General features: G+C 37.5%; 1 protein-coding gene across 1 annotated transcript in view; it reads right to left on the bottom strand.

Annotated features, from left to right (window-relative positions):
- The window catches only part of LOC127861967 (inactive phospholipase C-like protein 2), a 138205-nt gene that overhangs the window by 86495 nt on the left and 31042 nt on the right, over positions 1-20668 (bottom strand). Inside the window, exon 3 of the mRNA XM_052400764.1 lies at positions 2134-2364. Coding sequence (XP_052256724.1) covers positions 2134-2364 — 231 coding nt within the window. The remainder of the gene's footprint in view (positions 1-2133; positions 2365-20668) is intronic.

Genomic DNA, 20668 nt, shown 5'->3' with positions numbered 1-20668 from the left:
TGACAAAAAAATAACTTTTATTCTTTACAAAAGGCTGTTGTTACAGTTTTATAATATTTTCTGTTACAAGAAGTACAACATCTTTTGCATTTAAAACAAGTATTAAATGGGATTGGTTTGCATTGACTGAAAAAAGCTACCACATTTAATACTTATAATGAGCAAACTGTTTAGAGAACAACAATCTCTGGTTAAACTATCAACAAAACACTTGAAGTTATCGATACTGGTGTCTTTTTTTTTATTAATACAAGGGCTGTTTGTAAAACATGCATGCCCCCCATATGGGCTGTCAGTTGTAGTGGCAGCCATTGTGTGAATACTTTTTTTGGCACTGTGACCTTGACCTTTGACCTAGTGACCTGAAAATCAATAGGGGTCATCTACGACTCATGATCAATGTACCTATGAAGTTTCATGATCCTAGGTGTAAGCTTTCTTGAGTTATCATCCGGAAACCATTTTACTGTGTCAAGTCACCGTGACCTTGACCTTTGACCTAGTGACCTGAAAATCAATAGGGGTCATCTACGAGTCATGATCAATGTACCTATGAAGTTTCATGATCCTAGGCCTAAGCGTTCTTGAGTTATCATCCGGAAATCATTTTACTATTTCGTGTTATCGTGACCTTGACCTTTGACCTAGTGACCTGAAAATCAATAGGAGTCATCTGCGAGTCATGATCAATGTACCTATTAAGTTTCATGATCCTAGGCATAAGCGTTCTTGAGTTATCATCCGGAAACCATCTGGTGGACGGACGGACTGACATACGGACGGACGGACCGACATGTGCAAAACAATATACGCCCTCTTCTTCGAAGGGGGGCATAAAAATAATGGTTGATGTATCCACAAATGATAAAGTCCTCAACTATTGCTTCAATTTTCAAAACAGGGCTTATGAGTGGAAAAATTATCATATGTAACGCAGTGACATCATAAAAATAGTGACTTATATGGAAAATGTTAAGGAGGACACAGTGTTCTTCCTTGCACCCAGGAAGTCACGGGTTCAATCCCAACTGGAAAAGCATTCATTAGATCTCACCTGAACACACAAAGTACTAGTTCTACATTAGATCTCACCTGAACACACAAAGAACTAGTTCTACATTTGATCTCACCTGAACACACAAAGTACTAGTTCTACATTAGATCTCACCTGAACACACAAAGTACTAGTTCTACATTAGATCTCACCTGAACACACAAAGTACTAGTTCTACATTAGATCACACCTGAACACACAAAGTACTAGTTCTACATTAGATATCACCTGAACACACAAAGTACTAGTTCTACATTAGATCTCACCTGAACGCACAAAGTTCTAGTTCTACATTATATCTCACCTGAACGCACACAGTACTAGTTCTACATTAGATCTCACCTGAACACACAAAGTACTAGTTCTACATTAGATCTCACCTGAACACACAAAGTACTAGTTCTACATTAGATCTCACCTGAACACACAAAGTACTAGTTCTACATTAGATCTCACCTGAACACACAAAGTACTAGTTCTACATTAGATCTCACCTGAACACACAAAGTACTAGTTCTACATTAGATCTCACCTGAACACACAAAGTACTAGTTCTACATTAGATCTCACCTGAACACACAAAGTACTAGTTCTACATTAGATCTCACCTGAACATACAAAGTACTAGTTCTACATTAGATCTCACCTGAAGACACAAAGTACTAGTTCTACATTAGATCTCACCTGAACACACAAAGTACTAGTTCTACATTAGATCTCACCTGAACACACAAAGTACTAATTCTACATTGGATCTCACCTGAACACACAAAGTACTAGTTCTACATTTGATCTCACCTGAACACACAAAGTACTAGTTCTACATTAGATATCACCTGATCACACAAAGGACTAGTTCTACATTAGATCTCACCTGAACACACAAAGGACTAGTTCAACGAAGGAAAAGGACTTCAGATCTTTTTAATAAGCCTTTGGCTTTCCATGCAATGAAATAAATAAGTTTAAACTAAAAAACATATTTTCTCAGTGACTGTCACTTAGTTAATCTGTATGGGGCTCCTTATGTGCTTAAAATTGTTATCTCACTTACATGAATTTCACAAATGGCCACTTACTGGTAGTGTTGCAGGTGCTGGTGCGTGTGTTGGTGTTGATGAGGCAGGTCAGTCCTGTAACCCAGATATGGGCCTCGTCTGGTGTGTTGGCAATAAGGTCCATCGACTCAAAGTTGTCCCCAAACACGATAGAAAAGGCACATTCGTCTGGGAAGATTCCCGCTATCTCCTTGTTCTTCAGGGCATCTGTCGTCTTTCCGCTTCGCACTTCCTTGATTGACACAACTGGAACTTAAAGGCAGAAGAGTTTGTTTTATATACATACAATTTACATAAGGACACTTAATAGCTCTCTATGAAATACACTGGGAGAAACTTTGTCACTCTTTTATGGACAGCGAAGTAACTACAATGGGGTCTCCTATTTTATACACAGGAGGACAGGAGGACACTTTGACACTCTTTTTGTCTCATACAGGAGGCCAATCTAACACTTTTTTGATCACCTTTGCCTTATTGTTGTGTATAAATAACACAAGGATTGCATTTATGTGTTATGTTTGGATTGTTGTCCTTTCTGTTGTAATAAATGCAACAACATGCTGATGCTTACATTAAATTTTATTTCCCTGGGCCAACAGGTTGTATGAGCCTCATTAAGGCAGGTAATGGCAGTCTTGCATGCATAATACAAACCTGTTTTTACTTAATTGGCCTGCCAATGTTTCTTATAAACCTTCAAGGTACAACCATATTCATGTAAATGTTCCCAGCTTTTGAATACCAGACCATTACAGCTGAAACACATTAAGGCAACTAAAGCCCATGGAATTAATATGCTCTCTCCGAGAAGTTCCTTCTGCAAAAATTACCAAACAAATTACCATAATTGTAATTGTGGATGTTGTTCCAAGACCAGCCATTAATGGTTTCACAGTCACAATGTTGTCATGGCTTAACTCAGGCAATTCAGCTGAAGATTCAGGATGATCACGAGGACAGAAACTGAATACATTCATAGAATGTTCACTTAGTACTTTTAAAAGAAGAAAAGGGATTTAAATTTAGTATTTATTGTACATTTGAAGATTTAGAAATTTCAGGGACATTCAAATAAATAGCTTAATTTTTGTTTAACATTTTGAACTTTAAAGAAATTTGAAGCAACATTCAACAAAATCTAGGTTTGTCATATTAGTATTTGTGTATGCACCACATTTGATACAGATACATAATTAACTTTTTCTATATTTAAGAAATTTGAAATCAATTTTTTTTAAATCTTTGTTTAATGTGTTATTATATCATGCATGAAGAGGCCACATTCAACCAACCACAAATAGAAATATCCGAATGTTTGCAAAATATGATCATCATATAATTCAGATGGCGGATTTACAAACTTTTCTCCCCAGCATTATATTTAATTGCCATCATTTACAAGCCCATAAACACTCAAAAGAAACAAATACTTTGTACAATATTACAAAAAATGACACAACTTATTCCATGTGAATTTCTGGCTATGATATCCGAACATTTATAAGCGAACTTGAGATTGGCTTTGAGAAGCTTCCGAAGCACTACGTAATTGATATAAATCAGTGGTTCTTCAAACGCTGCCTGAAGCCTAAGTCTCATGTTCGGTCTTAAAGGTTTGGATATCCCTTTGCATGCTGGGAAATTTATCGTCTGCTAAAATGTTGTCTGCTGAAATTCTAAAATTAGCATTTCTTCGATTTAAAAAAAACAAAAACTATCAGAATAGCAAACAGTTTGGATCCAGATGAGACGCCACGTTCTGTGGCGTCTCATCTGGATCCAAACTGTTTGCAAAGGCCTTCAAAATTCGGTTCCCGCACTGAAAGAGATATTGTGGCGGGAAATTTACATGGAATATATTATTTTATTGTCGCACAAAAAATCATAAAAACAAGCATTTTTTATCGCTTTAAATCTTTGTTGCCATACCATATATAGCGCTGAGATTTTGGCTATTGCTATGAGGCTTACTGATTTTTTTATGGGTTTGTTCTATTGAATGAAATATTTTGCAAAATATTAGTTGATTTGTTGTTTTTTTGTTAACTTTATTTAATGTTAAAAGTTATTCAACAGAGCTGGACTTATAAAAGAAAGGATGGCTTTAATTTTTTGCCATTCGAAGAAAACACCAAATGCTTTAGTTTCAGACATTATTAAATTTTGTTCTTTATAAAAAATTATACATCCCATAAACGGAATCAAATCACTGAAATAATCACATAAGAATCACGATGTGTGTCAGTATTTCATTCTTTCCATTCATCAAGTCAGTAGTTCCTCCAACCAGATGAAATGATACGCCAAAGACTGATCATAGATCTTGATTAATTTGTCACATGTCAAAACCCATATAAACAGTAATTTATATCTCTTGACAATTCCTGAAATGATTATTTTCCTTCATCAGGAATAGTCATCAGTTGGATAGCAAAACATTTTATAGATGCCAGTTATAAAATAACCCATTTTTTTATTATATTAAAACAAGAGTTGTCAGGGGTTTGATTGAGAGGAAGTCTGAGTGGAAGAAAATTCTGAAGACTGATGTTGACTACATGAATTGCGTGCATAACGCTTTGACAAATCTTAAAACAGAGGTTTAAATTAACACCATCTTAAACTTATAAACAAGATATATTAATGAAAACCTTTATAACTTTACATTAAACATATTATGCAAAGTCACCAGTATTAATTGTGATCAAAATCAATGTGTGTTCTGATCCCTGATAAATATGACAGCAATCTTTTGTTTGGACTCAATTATGTCTGAATTCAAAATAAGGTCAACAATGTTACAGTGTTCAACTAACGACAATTTACTACGGGTTCCGTATTTCAAGTTTTTTTCAAATGGACAGGATGGAATATGACTTTAGCCTTGCCAAGACAGTTGAAGTTCCGTACCCACTCAGAAAGTGATATCGCTTTTTGATTGATATCCACTGTTATTTCTTCCCTTTCCCGTTTAAATTTGGTTTTCATTTTTTTTTCGATCTCCAACATTTTGTGAGATTTGTAAGTAAATTAAATAATCTTTTTTTACCCTTCACAAAGTTCCATTTGCAAACAAATCAGCAGAAATATGAAACACATTTAAAAAGACCGTTTATAATTGGAAGATTGGGAAAGGACTGCCAATGACATCCTTCGGTTAAAAAAATGCTTAGGCAGAATCTACCAGTGTAATATGCGGATAGGTTTTGTGGGCTGTGCATTTTTCGGGCTGCTTATGAAATACGTCAGGGAAATCGGTCGTAAAGCCCTCCCCATTTTTTTTACGAATTTACGCGCATCGTGGAAATGACCCTGGAAAATCTGATCCGAGGAAATCTGCTGAGAAATTACAACTCTGGTTGTTTATAGGACATGTACATGTACAAGTATGACCCCCCCCCCCTTCCCCAACTTTCAAGACTTTTAATGATCTGAGTCTGATGTTAGGCTAGAACATTAATTTAGCTAGGAGTGCTGGAACACACTCCGGGTCCTCACATTATTCAGACTCAGGCACATAATGACCTCATATACTTTTTATACTTTTGACACTGAACCCAGGCACACATATACACCCAATACTGATGGCATTGAATACAGTTTCCCATCTCCAGAGTGTTTGTCTATAACTGGAAGTCTGAGTAAGGGAACATAATAATTTACCCATTTTTTTTTCAAGCCCCTGTGACCTTGAACTTGGACCCAATGACCTCAAAATCGATATGCGTCTTCCTTTGCCAACCAAGACAACATCATATCAATTCAAATGAGGGCAAGTCAAAACGGATTATCAGCAGGTGCATAGCAAGACACCCTGCTTCTTTGTAGGGGACATAATAACAACTTTTTTGTGAAAAAAACTTTATTAAAAATACGATTTTCATCTGTAATTATAACATCAACCTGGAAAGCCAGGATTTATATCTAACCAATTAGCAGTACTCTGTTGACTGCAACAACAACACCAGTAAGAGCAATTTGTTTTGAAATAGCCTTATCTAGTACACTGTAACTCCAATATAACGCGGATGACAGGGTCCAAGCCACGCAACAGCGTTATAAACGGACAGCGTTATAAGTGTTGAGCTTATTTATTTAAGGGGGCTATAAAAACAGGTATAGTATAGCCTATAACATAGGTCCTGTGTATTGTCATGCTGTGTTGTCATCCGCAAATACATGCATATAAACCGAATCGAACGATAACAGTATACATACCGCTTTTCTAATGTGCACATTTATGTGATAATCCAATATAATTACAACATAACTTACGAAAAAATAATGTTAAACATTTATGACAAGAAATATGTTTACAAATTTTGTAAACAAATTCATATGCCTACGCCATTTTTCAGAAAAATTATTACAGTGCCTTATGGGACACAGCTTTCATTGGACAAGCGAATTTAAATTTAGATTGAATGCAATACGATACATGTACAAAGAAATATTTTATTGTGTCATACGCAGCATGTAAAAAACGTGCTTTCCGTAGACTTTCCGATAATGGGTAAAAATTTAAGTGCATCTCTGTTAACTATTACACTGCATTAGCATGTAAATAAATCGTCAGGATTTTTTAATTTATTTTTCATATACGTACTGAAACATTAAACACACACAAAGATATTTTTATTTATAAAGCATGTGTAGCATATAATAAACGATAACACACACAGCCATAGTTTATACAATGAAATACAATACACGATAAATACAAAACATAAACAGGTAATCGTTTTTAATAACTTAAATTTGATAATTATTCCGCTTGCACTTGCCTTATTGAATCAGCGCACCAAACCGCTCTGATAGGGAATACATGTAATAAACACGGACTCGCAAGTTTTCACACATTTATTGACATTACACAACAGATTAACACCAATTAGCTGTCGAGTGTCGTTTATCCTCTAATGGATTAAAATCAGTTAAACGGACGTATAAAGCAATCAAACTGTGATCGCCGGCTTCTTTGAATTTTCTGAAAATGAAGTTGCATAACATGGATTTGAATCAAAAATGAAAGGTTGGAGAAAAAACGGGATCCAAGGACCCCCCGCGTTATATTGGACACAGCGTTATAACGGACCGCACTATATTGGAGTTACAGTGTATTATAAGCCGCATCAACTGTTACAAAAATAAAATCATTTTCCTCTTTGAAGAAAGCAGTTCTATGCCAATGTACTACATCAGACACTTATGTTCACATTAAAGGATAGTCATGGAATATGTCACTGTTTCCATATATATATATCGATAAATTATCGCTTCTAATAATGCTGCTGTCTGAGGTTGAGCACTTATTACAGTTCAGAGCCAATCAGGTACAGAATTTCACACTGCTTCAAGTCAAAAGGCTAGTGCAAAGTTTTAAAACAACTTTCCAATTGTCAAAAAGTTTCCTTAACATTATGCGTATTTGTGACAAAAAGACACTTGTAAATAATATCATGGGGCTAAAATGGTCAATTAGACATGTAATTTAAATGTATATTATTAATTTAAGCACTGAAAGATGCATTGAAGTAGTAACATTGTATGATTGTAATTAAATACACCATGAAAAATATGCACACAAATTCACCCCGAATTCAGAATGAAGAAAAATAACTTCTTAAAACCATGTCAAAAATGTGATTTAACAAGCAAATGTTAACATTATATATAGGGCTGCTAAACAGAGCACATTGCTAAGCTAATGCACTTGATGTTAGTTTTTTTTATTGTATTGTTTACACATTGTTGTTTAAATTGTATGTCAGTAAATAAACATACAGCTGGAGAAGTGTTGTGGTGAGTAATATATAAATGAGCTTTGTTCTGAGAAAACTGGGCTTAATGCATGTGGGTAAAGTGTCATCCCAGATTAGCCTGTGCAGTTCGCACAGGCTAATCAGGGACAACACTTTCTGCCTAAACTTGATTTTCAATAGGAAAAATCTAAAATCTTGAAACTAAAAATACCATAAAAGTGGAAAGTGTCATCCCTGATTAGCCTGTGCGAACTGCACAGGCTAATCTGGGACGACACTTTACGCACATGCATTAAGCCCAGTTTTCTCAGAACACAACTCAAATCTAAATCTAATGGAACTTAGAATGAAGATATTTGGGGTAACTGTTGCATCCCCAGCTTTAGATTGGAGTTCTAATTTTGTAGGTTATTGCTTCTGATACCTCTTTGTGTTATTACTGCCACTTGAAAGCACCAAATGAAGCATGGCTGGAAAACAGAGGCAACATGTGGGAAGTGCTAATGGTATTGAGCAAGCAGATGTCCAAACTGCTGCATAAATACATGAATAAAATATAGGTACATCTCGAACATGTTGCTTCACCAATAACCTATTTATAACATTTATGTACTTATGTATTAAAGCGCAATGGATCATGGCATGCAACAAGAGAGATTGTTTTCATGCAAAACCAATAGCAGCTATGAAAGGTTAAAAATTACAACATTAAATAATTATGATGTATGCTGCCAATAAAAGGCCTGAGATTTGTTCAATTATGCTAGATAAAGAACAAGAGGCAACTGGCAGAGCTATTTATAGCATGGGTAACAGGACTGATTAAAATATGGAATGCATGAATTCCAGTTGCCCTAATCTTTTAACGATCAATAACTTTAATGGGCGATTTCATTTTAACAGTATATTAAACATATTGTGAAGATTGTTTTAAGCAATAATCAAATTAGCACAAAAGTTGTGAATGGTAAATGGGATGGTATTTGTGTTGCTGAATTTTTCTCGATTAGGCCAGAATTTTTTTAATAAAATGATTTTCGGACCAGACGACTCCAAATTTTTAAGAAACCAAAAAAAAAAAAAATTAAAATTCTTTTTTTTTCGGATGCCAAAAGGTGGCTTTTAAACACGAAACGCTTGCCGGGTTTTAGAAAAAAGTTCAAATGAGTTCTCCTTCATCGTGTACATATTCCTTTAAATGCTCACTGCTTACAGAGAATCCTTACAAGATTGATGTAATTTATCAAGGGATCACTTTTCCTCATGTACATTGGAACTAATCTTTCTGCATTGACTGCTGAGGGATTCTCATGAGTGTAGAGATGTTGCTAACAATGAATTAAATCGGTGACATCTTTTTAGTGGACCCTATATTTGAGCTTTACTCTGTTAAAACAAAGCTTAATATGCATGAGCATAAAGTAGGCTAATCAGGGACAAAACTTTCTGCCTAACAAGGATTTTCACTAACAAGAGCCTTCTTTAAAAACAAGGGCTGTTTGTAAAACATGCATGCCCCCCATATGGGCTGTCCGTTGTAGTGGCAGCCATTGTGTGAATACGATTTTTGTCACTGTGACCTTGACCTTTGACCTAGTGACCTGAAAATCAATAGGGGTCATCTGCGAGTCACGATCAATGTACCTATGAAGTGTCATGATCCTAGGCAAAAGTGTTCTTGATTTATCATCCGAAAATCATTATACTATTTCGGGTCACCGTGACCTTGACCTTTGACCTTGTGACCTCAAAATCAATAGGGGTCATCTGCAAGTCATGATCAATCTACCCATGAAGTTTCATGATCCTAGGCGTATGCGTTCTTGAGTTATCATCCGTAAACCATTTTACTATTTCAGGTCACCGTGACCTTGACCTTTGACTTAGTGACCTCAAAATCAATAGGGGTCATCTGCGAGTCATGATCAATCTACCCATGAAGTTTCATGATCCTAGGCGTATGCGTTCTTGAGTTATCATTCAAAAACCGTTTTACTATTTCTGGTCACCGTGACCTTGACCTTTGACCTAGTGACCTCAAAATCGATAGGGGTCATCTGCGAGTCATGATCAATGTACCTATGAAGTTTCATGATCCTAGGCCCAAGCGTTCTTGAGTTATCGTCTGACAACCACCTTGTGGACGGACCGACAGACCGACATGAGCAAAGCAATATACCCCCTCTTCTTCGAAGGGGGGCATACAAACAACAACAAGAGATTGCCAAGCAATATGGTCCCCTACCGGTGAAACTCCACCATAGTCAGTATTTTTGTATTATTATTTTTATTATTTGTTGCCATACCAACAGAATTCTTGACATAGGAACAAAATGAAATGACGTGCATAATCTCCATATTGCCATCTATCAATGTTTCAAGTTTCATGAAAAAATATGAAGAACTTTTTAAATTTATCGCAGGATCCAGAAAAGAGTGACAGACAGACTGACAGACAGACAGAGCGCAAACCATAAGTCTGGTTTCACCGGTAGGGGACAATAAAAGCAGAAAGACTGCACAAGCTAATCTGAGACGACACTATGTACATGCAAAGACTGCACAAGCTAATCTGAGACAACACTGTGTACATGCAAAGACTGCACAAGCCAATCTGAGAGGACACTGTGTACATGCAAAGACTGCACAAGCTAATCTGAGACGCCACTGTGTACATGCAAAGACTGCATAAGCTAATCTGAGACAATACTGTGTACATGCAAAGACTGCACAAGCTAATCTGAGACGACACTATGTACATGCAAAGACTGCACAAGCTAATCTGAGAAGACACTATGTACATGCAATGACTGCACAAGCTAATCTGAGACGACACTATGTACATACAAAGACTGCACAAGCTAATCTGAGACGACACTGTGTACATGCAAAGACTGCACAAGCTAATCTGAGACAACACTATGTACATGCAAAGACTGCACAAGCTAATCTGAGACGACACTATGTACATGCAAAGACTGCACAAGCTAATCTGAGACGACACTGTGTACATGCAAAGACTGCACAAGCTTATCTGAGATGACACTATGTACATGCAAAGACTGCACAAGCTAATCTGAGACGACACTGTGTACATGCAAAGACTGCACAAGCTAATCTGCGACGACACTATGTACATGCAAAGACTGCACAAGCCAATCTGAGACGACCCTGTGTACATGCAAAGACTGCACAAGCTAATCTGAGACAACACTGTGTACATGCAAAGACTGCACAAGCTAATCTGAGACGACACTATGTACATGCAAAGACTGCACAAGCTAATCTGAGACGACACTATGTACATACAAAGACTGCACAAGCTAATCTGAGAGGACACTATGTACATACAAAGACTGCACAAGCTAATCTGAGACAACACTGTGTACATGCAAAGACTGCACAAGCCAATCTGAGACGACACTGTGTACATGCAAAGACTGCACAAGCTTATCTGAGACTACACTATGTACATGCAAAGACTGCACAAGCTAATCTGAGAGGACACTGTGTACATGCAAAGACTGCACAAGCTTATCTGAGACGACCCTGTGAACATGCAAAGACTGCACAAGCCAATCTGAGACAACACTGTGTACATACAAAGACTGCACAAGCTTATCTGAGACTACACTATGTACATGCAAAGACTGCACAAGCTAATCTGAGAGGACACTGTGTACATGCAAAGACTGCACAAGCTAATCTGAGACGACACTGTGTACATGCAAAGACTGCACAAGCTAATCTGAGACAACACTATGTACATGCAAAGACTGCACAAGCTTATCTGAGACGACCCTGTGAACATGCAAAGACTGCACAAGCTAATCTGAGACAACACTGTGTACATGCAAAGACTGCACAAGCTAATCTGAGAGGACACTGTGTACATGCAAAGACTGCACAAGCTAATCTGAGACGACCCTGTGAACATGCAAAGACTGCACAAGCTAATCTGAGAGGACACTATGTACATGCAAAGACTGCACAAGCTAATCTGAGACTACACTATTTACATGCAAAGACTGCACAAGCTAATCTGAGAGGACACTATGTACATACAAAGACTGCACAAGCTAATCTGAGACGACACTATGTACATGCAAAGACTGCACAAGCTAATCTGAGACTACACTGTGTACATGCAAAGACTGCACAAGCTAATCTGAGACGACACTATGTACATGCAAAGACTGCACAAGCTAATCTGAGAGGACACTATGTACATGCAAAGACTGCACAAGCTAATCTGAGACGACCCTGTGAACATGCAAAGACTGCACAAGCTAATCTGAGACAACACTGTGTACATGCAAAGACTGCACAAGCTAATCTGAGAGGACACTATGTACATGCAAAGACTGTACAAGCTAATCTGAGACGACCCTGTGAACATGCAAAGACTGCACAAGCTAATCTGAGACGACCCTGTGAACATGCAAAGACTGCACAAGCTAATCTGAGACGACACTGTGTACATGCAAAGACTGCACAAGCTTATCTGAGACTACACTATTTACATGCAAAGACTGCACAAGCTAATCTGAGAGGACACTATGTACATACAAAGACTGCACAAGCTAATCTGAGACGACACTATGTACATGCAAAGACTGCACAAGCTTATCTGAGACGACACTGTGTACATGCAAAGACTGCACAAGCTAATCTGAGACAACACTATGTACATGCAAAGACTGCACAAGCTAATCTGAGACGACACTGTGTACATGCAAAGACTGCACAAGCTAATCTGAGAGGACACTATGTACATACAAAGACTGCACAAGCTAATCTGAGACGACACTATGTACATGCAAAGACTGCACAAGCTAATCTGAGACTACACTGTGTACATGCAAAGACTGCACAAGCTAATCTGAGACGACACTATGTACATGCAAAGACTGCACAAGCTAATCTGAGAGGACACTATGTACATGCAAAGACTGCACAAGCTAATCTGAGACGACCCTGTGAACATGCAAAGACTGCACAAGCTAATCTGAGACAACACTGTGTACATGCAAAGACTGCACAAGCTAATCTGAGAGGACACTATGTACATGCAAAGACTGTACAAGCTAATCTGAGACGACCCTGTGAACATGCAAAGACTGCACAAGCTAATCTGAGACGACACTGTGTACATACAAAGACTGCACAAGCTAATCTGAGACGACACTGTGTACATGCAAAGACTGCACAAGCTAATCTGAGACGACACTATGTACATGCAAAGACTGCACAAGCTAATCTGAGACTACACTGTGTACATGCAAAGACTGCACAAGCTAATCTGAGAAGACACTATGTACATGCAAAGACTGCACAAGCTAATCTGAGAGGACACTATGTACATACAAAGACTGCACAAGCTAATCTGAGACGACACTATGTACATGCAAAGACTGCACAAGCTTATCTGAGACGACACTGTGTACATGCAAAGACTGCACAAGCTAATCTGAGACAACACTATGTACATGCAAAGACTGCACAAGCTAATCTGAGACTACACTATTTACATGCAAAGACTGCACAAGCTAATCTGAGAGGACACTATGTACATGCAAAGACTGCACAAGCTAATCTGAGACGACACTATGTACATGCAAAGACTGCACAAGCTAATCTGAGACGACACTGTGTACATGCAAAGACTGCACAAGCTAATCTGAGACGACACTGTGAACATGCAAAGACTGCACAAGCTAATCTGAGACGACACTGTGAACATGCAAAGACTGCACAAGCTAATCTGAGACGACACTGTGTACATGCAAAGACTGCACAAGCTAATCTGAGACGACACTGTGTACATGCAAAGACTGCACAAGCTAATCTGAGACGACACTGTGTACATGCAAAGACTGCACAAGCTAATCTGAGACGACACTGTGAACATGCAAAGACTGCACAAGCTAATCTGAGACAACACTATGTACATGCAAAGACTGCACAAGCTAATCTGAGACGACACTGTGTACATGCAAAGACTGCACAAGCTAATCTGAGACGACACTGTGAACATGCAAAGACTGCACAAGCTAATCTGAGACGACACTGTGTACATGCAAAGACTGCACAAGCTAATCTGAGACGACACTGTGAACATGCAAAGACTGCACAAGCTAATCTGAGACAACACTATGTACATGCAAAGACTGCACAAGCTAATCTGAGACGACACTGTGTACATGCAAAGACTGCACAAGCTAATCTGAGAGGACACTATGTACATACAAAGACTGCACAAGCTAATCTGAGACGACACTATGTACATGCAAAGACTGCACAAGCTAATCTGAGACTACACTGTGTACATGCAAAGACTGCACAAGCTAATCTGAGACGACACTATGTACATGCAAAGACTGCACAAGCTAATCTGAGAGGACACTATGTACATGCAAAGACTGCACAAGCTAATCTGAGACGACACTTTGTACATGCAAAGACTGCACAAGCTTATCTGAGAGGACACTATGTACATGCAAAGACTGCACAAGCTTATCTGAGACGACACTGTGTACATACAAAGACTGCACAAGCTTATCTGAGACGACACTATGTACATGCAAAGACTGCACAAGCTAATCTGAGACGACACTATGTACATGCAAAGACTGCACAAGCTAATCTGAGACGACACTATGTACATACAAAGACTGCACAAGCTAATCTGAGAGGACACTATGTACATACAAAGACTGCACAAGCTTATCTGAGACGACACTATGTACATGCAAAGACTGTACAAGCCAATCTGAGACGACACTGTGTACATACAAAGACTGCACAAGCTTATCTGAGACGACACTATGTACATGCAAAGACTGTACAAGCTTATCTGAGACAACACTGTGTACATACAAAGACTGCACAAGCTTATCTGAGACGACACTATGTACATGCAAAGACTGTACAAGCCAATCTGAGACGACACTGTGTACATACAAAGACTGCACAAGCTAATCTGAGACGACACTATGTACATTGCAAAGACTGTACAAGCCAATCTAAGACGACACTGTGTACATGCATTAAGCCTTGTTTTCCCAGAGCAAGACTCATATGTGTATAAACCATGAGAAACCAGCAATGGTGAAAGCAGTTTTACTGTTACAAGCGCCTGTGACCTTGACCTTTGACATGTTGACCTCACAGTTAATATGCATCTCCCATTCTTCCCAAGTAATGGTAGTACCAATACAGGTGTATGAAGGTAAAGGCGTCTCAAGAAAAATTGCTCAATGAATTTCATATAACAAACCTTTGCCCTGAAAGTCTATAGACCTTTTCATATCCTCCCCAATTAGTTGTAGTCATACCCTCTAGGTAGCCTCATTAATACATTAATGGTCACTCTCCACACTTACAACCAATTAATGTTATATCCTCAATGTTCCTACTACAGTGCTTGAGAATATTACTTTTTAATCCTATTGATCTCAGAGGAGGAGATGCTCTTCACAGCCTTATTCAATAAATGTAGAACAACTCACAGCCATCATACCTCTACAAAAAAAAGTTCTTTTGATTTCTGAACTCCTCATTGGAGGGTATTCAGTGAAGATTATCATTAATTATGCATTAAAATATTTAAAATCATCAATTAAAATATATAAGTAACACATGGCTGCCAATGTAAATGTAAACATATTTATTCGTGAATTTTGATTTGATGTAAGGATAATGCTTCTCACTATCATCTTGGCAGCCAAGTAATATTTTATATTTTAGTAATCACATTCGCGAAACCCTTGTTGGCTTTTTCTTGAACTGTCAACATGATCATCAAGCTTTCTCATCAACATTTCAACATTTTCAATATGTCTCATAATAAACACAAGCTTTGTCTACAGTCCGATATTGTGTTGATGTTGTCGGAGTAAGAATATAAGTTTCATCAATTCAGCTTAAGTACTTTTCAGTCATTGCAGGATCATGATGTAAGCTTTCAATAAATTCTGTAACCATCTATAGCAAGCATAATTGCAGTCATTAAAAGCAGGGTTTCTTCTGACTTCCCACAACAATACCACACCCAAATTAACTTCCTTTCAGTCAACAACTAAATGAATGAACATTGAGCAGGAAATTGAAGCTCTAATTCAAAAGTCAATCAAATGTTGTGGTCTAGTAGGTTATTTACAAAGGTGTCCTCACTAAGTGCAGCCTCAGAAGAACCTCATAAACTTTAAAATACACACACGCATGCATGCTAATTAGTAAATAAACAACATGCTTCAAACAAGAGGGCCTGAATGGCCCAAAGTCACTCACCTGAGATAACAAGATATTATTGGGACAAATCTTCTGACCAAGTTTCACGAAGATCGGAAAATAAATGTGGCCTCTAGAGTGTTAACAAGGTTTTACTATAGCCATATAAGGAAAAATGCCCCACCCTCTGGCCGCCATGTTTTTCAACCAACCGGCATCATTTTTGAACTCTTCCAAGATATTATCAGGATGAATCTTCTGACCAAGTTTAATGAAGATCGGACAGTAAATGTGGCCTCTGTTAACAAGATTTTACTATAGCCATATAAGGAAAAATGCCCCGCCCCTTGGAAGCCATTTTTTCAAGCAAACATAATTATTTTCGAACTCATCCAAGATATCATTGAGACCAATCTTTTGACCAAATTTCATGAAGATTGGACAATAAATGTGGCCTCTAGTGTTAACAAGGTTTTACTATGCCATATATAGCCATATAAGGAACAAGAATATCAGTGAAACTGATGGATGCTCCCCGATGATGCACTTCGTCAATCTACCATATACTTTCGCTTGTAAGACGCATTTTTAAGACTCAAATTAATAAGTTACAGTTGGGGTAGCGTCTTATAAGCGAGATACTGGTGAAAATAAACAAAAAAAATTAAAATATCGAGTTTACTGGGCTTATGCTAGCCAAGTTGGACACTTGTCAGTTGTTTTGAATCAACGCGACAGCCATATGCATTTTCTCTTAAGTCTGTATTGGCCCGTACCTTGTATCGGAATGTTATGTTCAGTTACCGATTTATTTGTAATAAAATGTATTGTTACTGATTTTGTTGTCTATTATTTTTTATTTGAATTTTCGTATTTTTGGGGCGTAAGACGTTATATTGTCCGTGATTATTCTTGAAAAGTTTGTATCAACTGATTGTCTGCGCGCGACTTCGTTAAATGTCATATAAATTGGCCATTATAGTATACGTGTGTAAGTGGCGACACTATGCCAACATGCATAAAACAACAGCAAAATCAATTCTCAGTTTGAAACTGTCAATTGTTAAATAAACACGCTGCCGATTACAAATGCTACTTGACAAGTTTGTATCACCTGATCGTCTTTGTTCCACGTCGTTAATTGTCAATAAGACATAATTGGCAATCAGGGTATCCTCTGAAATAAGTTACCAGTTTGCAACTGTCAATTGTTAAATAAACACGTTTATTCAGACGACCCCCTAATGCCAATGACACCTTACTTATCAGGGGCCAACAACGACGGGAGCAAAGAGTGACCGCATGCAATTATCCGCATATGGCTTTCTTCTTGACACGTGATTTTGATCTGCGCTTCAGAGTCTATCACTCTATCATGCGATTGGCTAATCTTATGAAAGTAGGCGTTACCTATTGCTGATAGACAATGGGCGTACAATTTGCATAATCTAGGTAATAAAACTAAACGCTTACAAAATATCTGCCTATTAGTTTTCAATACCTGTCAAACAATACAATTAAGATGACTGATACGACCAATTTAGCTTGTGCATTGATATTACAAACGTAATATGTTTGCAATTGTTAGGGCAAATGATTAAATACGCAATTGTTAGAAATTTTGTTCATTTTATAATTATTTTTATTGCATGAATTACACTTGAAAATAAATTAAAACCCACTAATATATCATAAAAAAAACAAATATTATTTACTTTGTTTTTTTATTGTTTTATTTTTCAGACTTGTGTGAATTATTAATTGTATGCAGTGCGAGTTTGAAAAATTCCCATTGTGTTACTAATTGATGATTTTCTTTAACATTCTGCCATTTTTCGGCCATTTTTTCGGCCGATAAAAAAGGCAAAATTTGACCGCGGGTCAGTCTCAAATCCACCCATTATAAAGTCCGAAGTCGGGGTGCGTCTTATAAGCGAGGGCGTCTTATAAGCCAAGTATACGGTATGTCTTAATAACAACCTAAACAAAACTATTATTAGCCTTGGTGACCTTTACCTTGACCCAAGTGACCTCAAACCTCATCAAAAGGTAGAGGTCCATGCAAGGTACCTACATGCCAAATATGAAAGCGATTGGTAAAGAATTGAAGGCGCTATGAGAAACGGTAGCAAAAGTGTGAAGGAAGGAATTCTATTATTAGCCTTGGTGACCTTAACCCCAGTGACCTCAAACCTCATCAAAAAGTAGAGGTCCATGCAAGGTACCTACATGCCAAATATAAAAGCGATTGGTAAAGTATTGAAGGCACTATGAGAAACGGTAGCATAAGTGTGACGGAAGTAAGGAAGTAAGTAAGGAAGGACAAACTGGCAACTATATGCTCCGCCGAAATTTATTTCGGGGAGCATAAAAATTCCCCGGCCCTGGTGGCCATGTTTTTCTACCAAGTGGAACCATTTTCCAACTCATCCAATATATCATTAAATCAAATGTTCTGACCATGTGGCCTCTAGATTTTTAACAAGGCAAAATGTTGATGACGGACGACAAACAACAAACAAAAGGTGATCCCAAAAGCTCATCATGAGCACATTGTGCTCAGGTGAGCAACAAATGTCCCGACCCATGGCATTAGTTTTACAACTAACAGGAACCATTTTCAAACTTGTCCAATATAATAGAAACATCTGACAAAGTTTCATTCAGATCGGACAATAAATGTGTCCTCTAGAGTGTTAACAAGGCAAATGTTGACGACGCACGACGCATACCTACCCCACGACAGACAAAAGGTTATCACAAAAGTTCACAATTGAGCATGTTGTGCTCAGGAGGGCTAAATAGAGAATTGAACCTACAACTGTACTTGAGAGCCTTCTGGCTTTCTTGACTTCTAATGCAATAATAAAATGCAAAGCCCTTGGACAGCAGAGTCGTCTTAACTCTTTCAGTGCGGGAACCGAATTTTGAAGGCCTTTGCAAACAGTTTGGATCCAGATGAGACGCCACAGAACGTGGCGTCTCATCAGGATCCAAAATGTTTACTATTCTGATAGTATTCTTTGAAAAAAATCGAAGAAAATGCTAATTTTAGAAATTCAGCAGACGACATTTTAGTAGAAGACAAATTTCCCAGCATTCAAAGGGTTAATGTTGTTGTTTTTTACATTTATGGAACACATGCTCAACTCAACAAACTAAACAAAAAAAGTGTAAGTCCAAGTCAGCAAAACTGCCATTCTGTGTTACACTTTATAGTTCATCAAGATTAAGTAATTAAATTTGATTTCCCTGAACAAACCTTGAGCGGAAATTAATTTTCAACATGATTAGTTGATTTTGCAGCAGCACAGGAACCTTTTGCTCTCAATATGAATCCAGATAAATTTAACTTCCTTTCACACACACTTTTCAAGTTAGAAGTTCTTTCCATTTTTTTACGGACATGTAGAGTATTTTATATGTGAACTTAACTGCTCTTTCCAAAGGTAAATGGATGCTTAACTGATGAGATACAGTACAGCTCACGCAAAACCAACAAAATCTGCGGCTATGCCGCGGACACATTCTTTTGTTTCCGAAGTTACTCCTCATCCACAACGAGTATTTCCTCGGCATCATGCCGAGGCGCTCCGCGATAATTCGCGGAGTTACGCAGCGTTTGTTCCTGCCTCGGCATCGATCCGCGGCATCACGCCGCGTCTTTACATGCGGAGGTTCACCGAGAAAAAAATATACAAATATTGATTTTATACTATAACAAATGTTAAATAATTTTTAAATAAACGATTATTAGAAACAGATACAAATAATATGTTGATATGTTTACTTCTGCGTGATTGTGTAAATCTTTCGTCAGCTTCTCTGCATACGGAACTTCATACAAAATGATTTTGTAATTCATTATAACCATATCAATGAACCTTACACAGTTTAATCCCATACATGATCTCGGAAACTGAACTTGCTTTAAACATCAAAAACAAAATATTGATTTTCATAAGATTTGCGAAAATACATATGAGAACCAAACAACTATACACATAGAAAACAAATATAAATAATGTTGACAATTTTAATAAAAACATATGTTTGTTTATATTTAAAAATGATTACCTTAACTTCGTCCTGATTTTCAGAATGGACATGTACATGTTGCATCTTAATTTAAATTTACACATTGCATCAGGTGATATACGCGTGTTAGCCGAGAATACCGCCGTCTCGATTAGTCTGCCATTAAATAAAACAGTCGCATCTACACTTCATTTGATGGAAAATGTAAAAAGTTTGTCTTGACAAACTGTTCAGCAATATTTACAGAATTTGCTTTTAAAAATGGCAGTCGTAATAAACGGAATTTTCGGGCAATATATTGAAACATTAAACGCGGCATCAATGTGACTACCAAAATAATATTGTGACGCAAAACAGTATCATTATTGTGACAATTAAATACACTTGTAAATCTGCAGTTCTCTTAGAATTTGCGCAAAAAAAAAAGATGACTTGTGTAATATCACGTTATCCACCTGGATAGCGTGAGCATTTTCATTGTAATTTTAATAATGGAATTTTATGAACGCCTCATGCACTGT

Source organism: Dreissena polymorpha, chromosome 1, assembly GCF_020536995.1.
Source record: "Dreissena polymorpha isolate Duluth1 chromosome 1, UMN_Dpol_1.0, whole genome shotgun sequence".
NCBI lineage: Eukaryota > Metazoa > Mollusca > Bivalvia > Myida > Dreissenidae > Dreissena > Dreissena polymorpha.
This window is presented reverse-complemented; position numbering and strand designations above follow the sequence as displayed.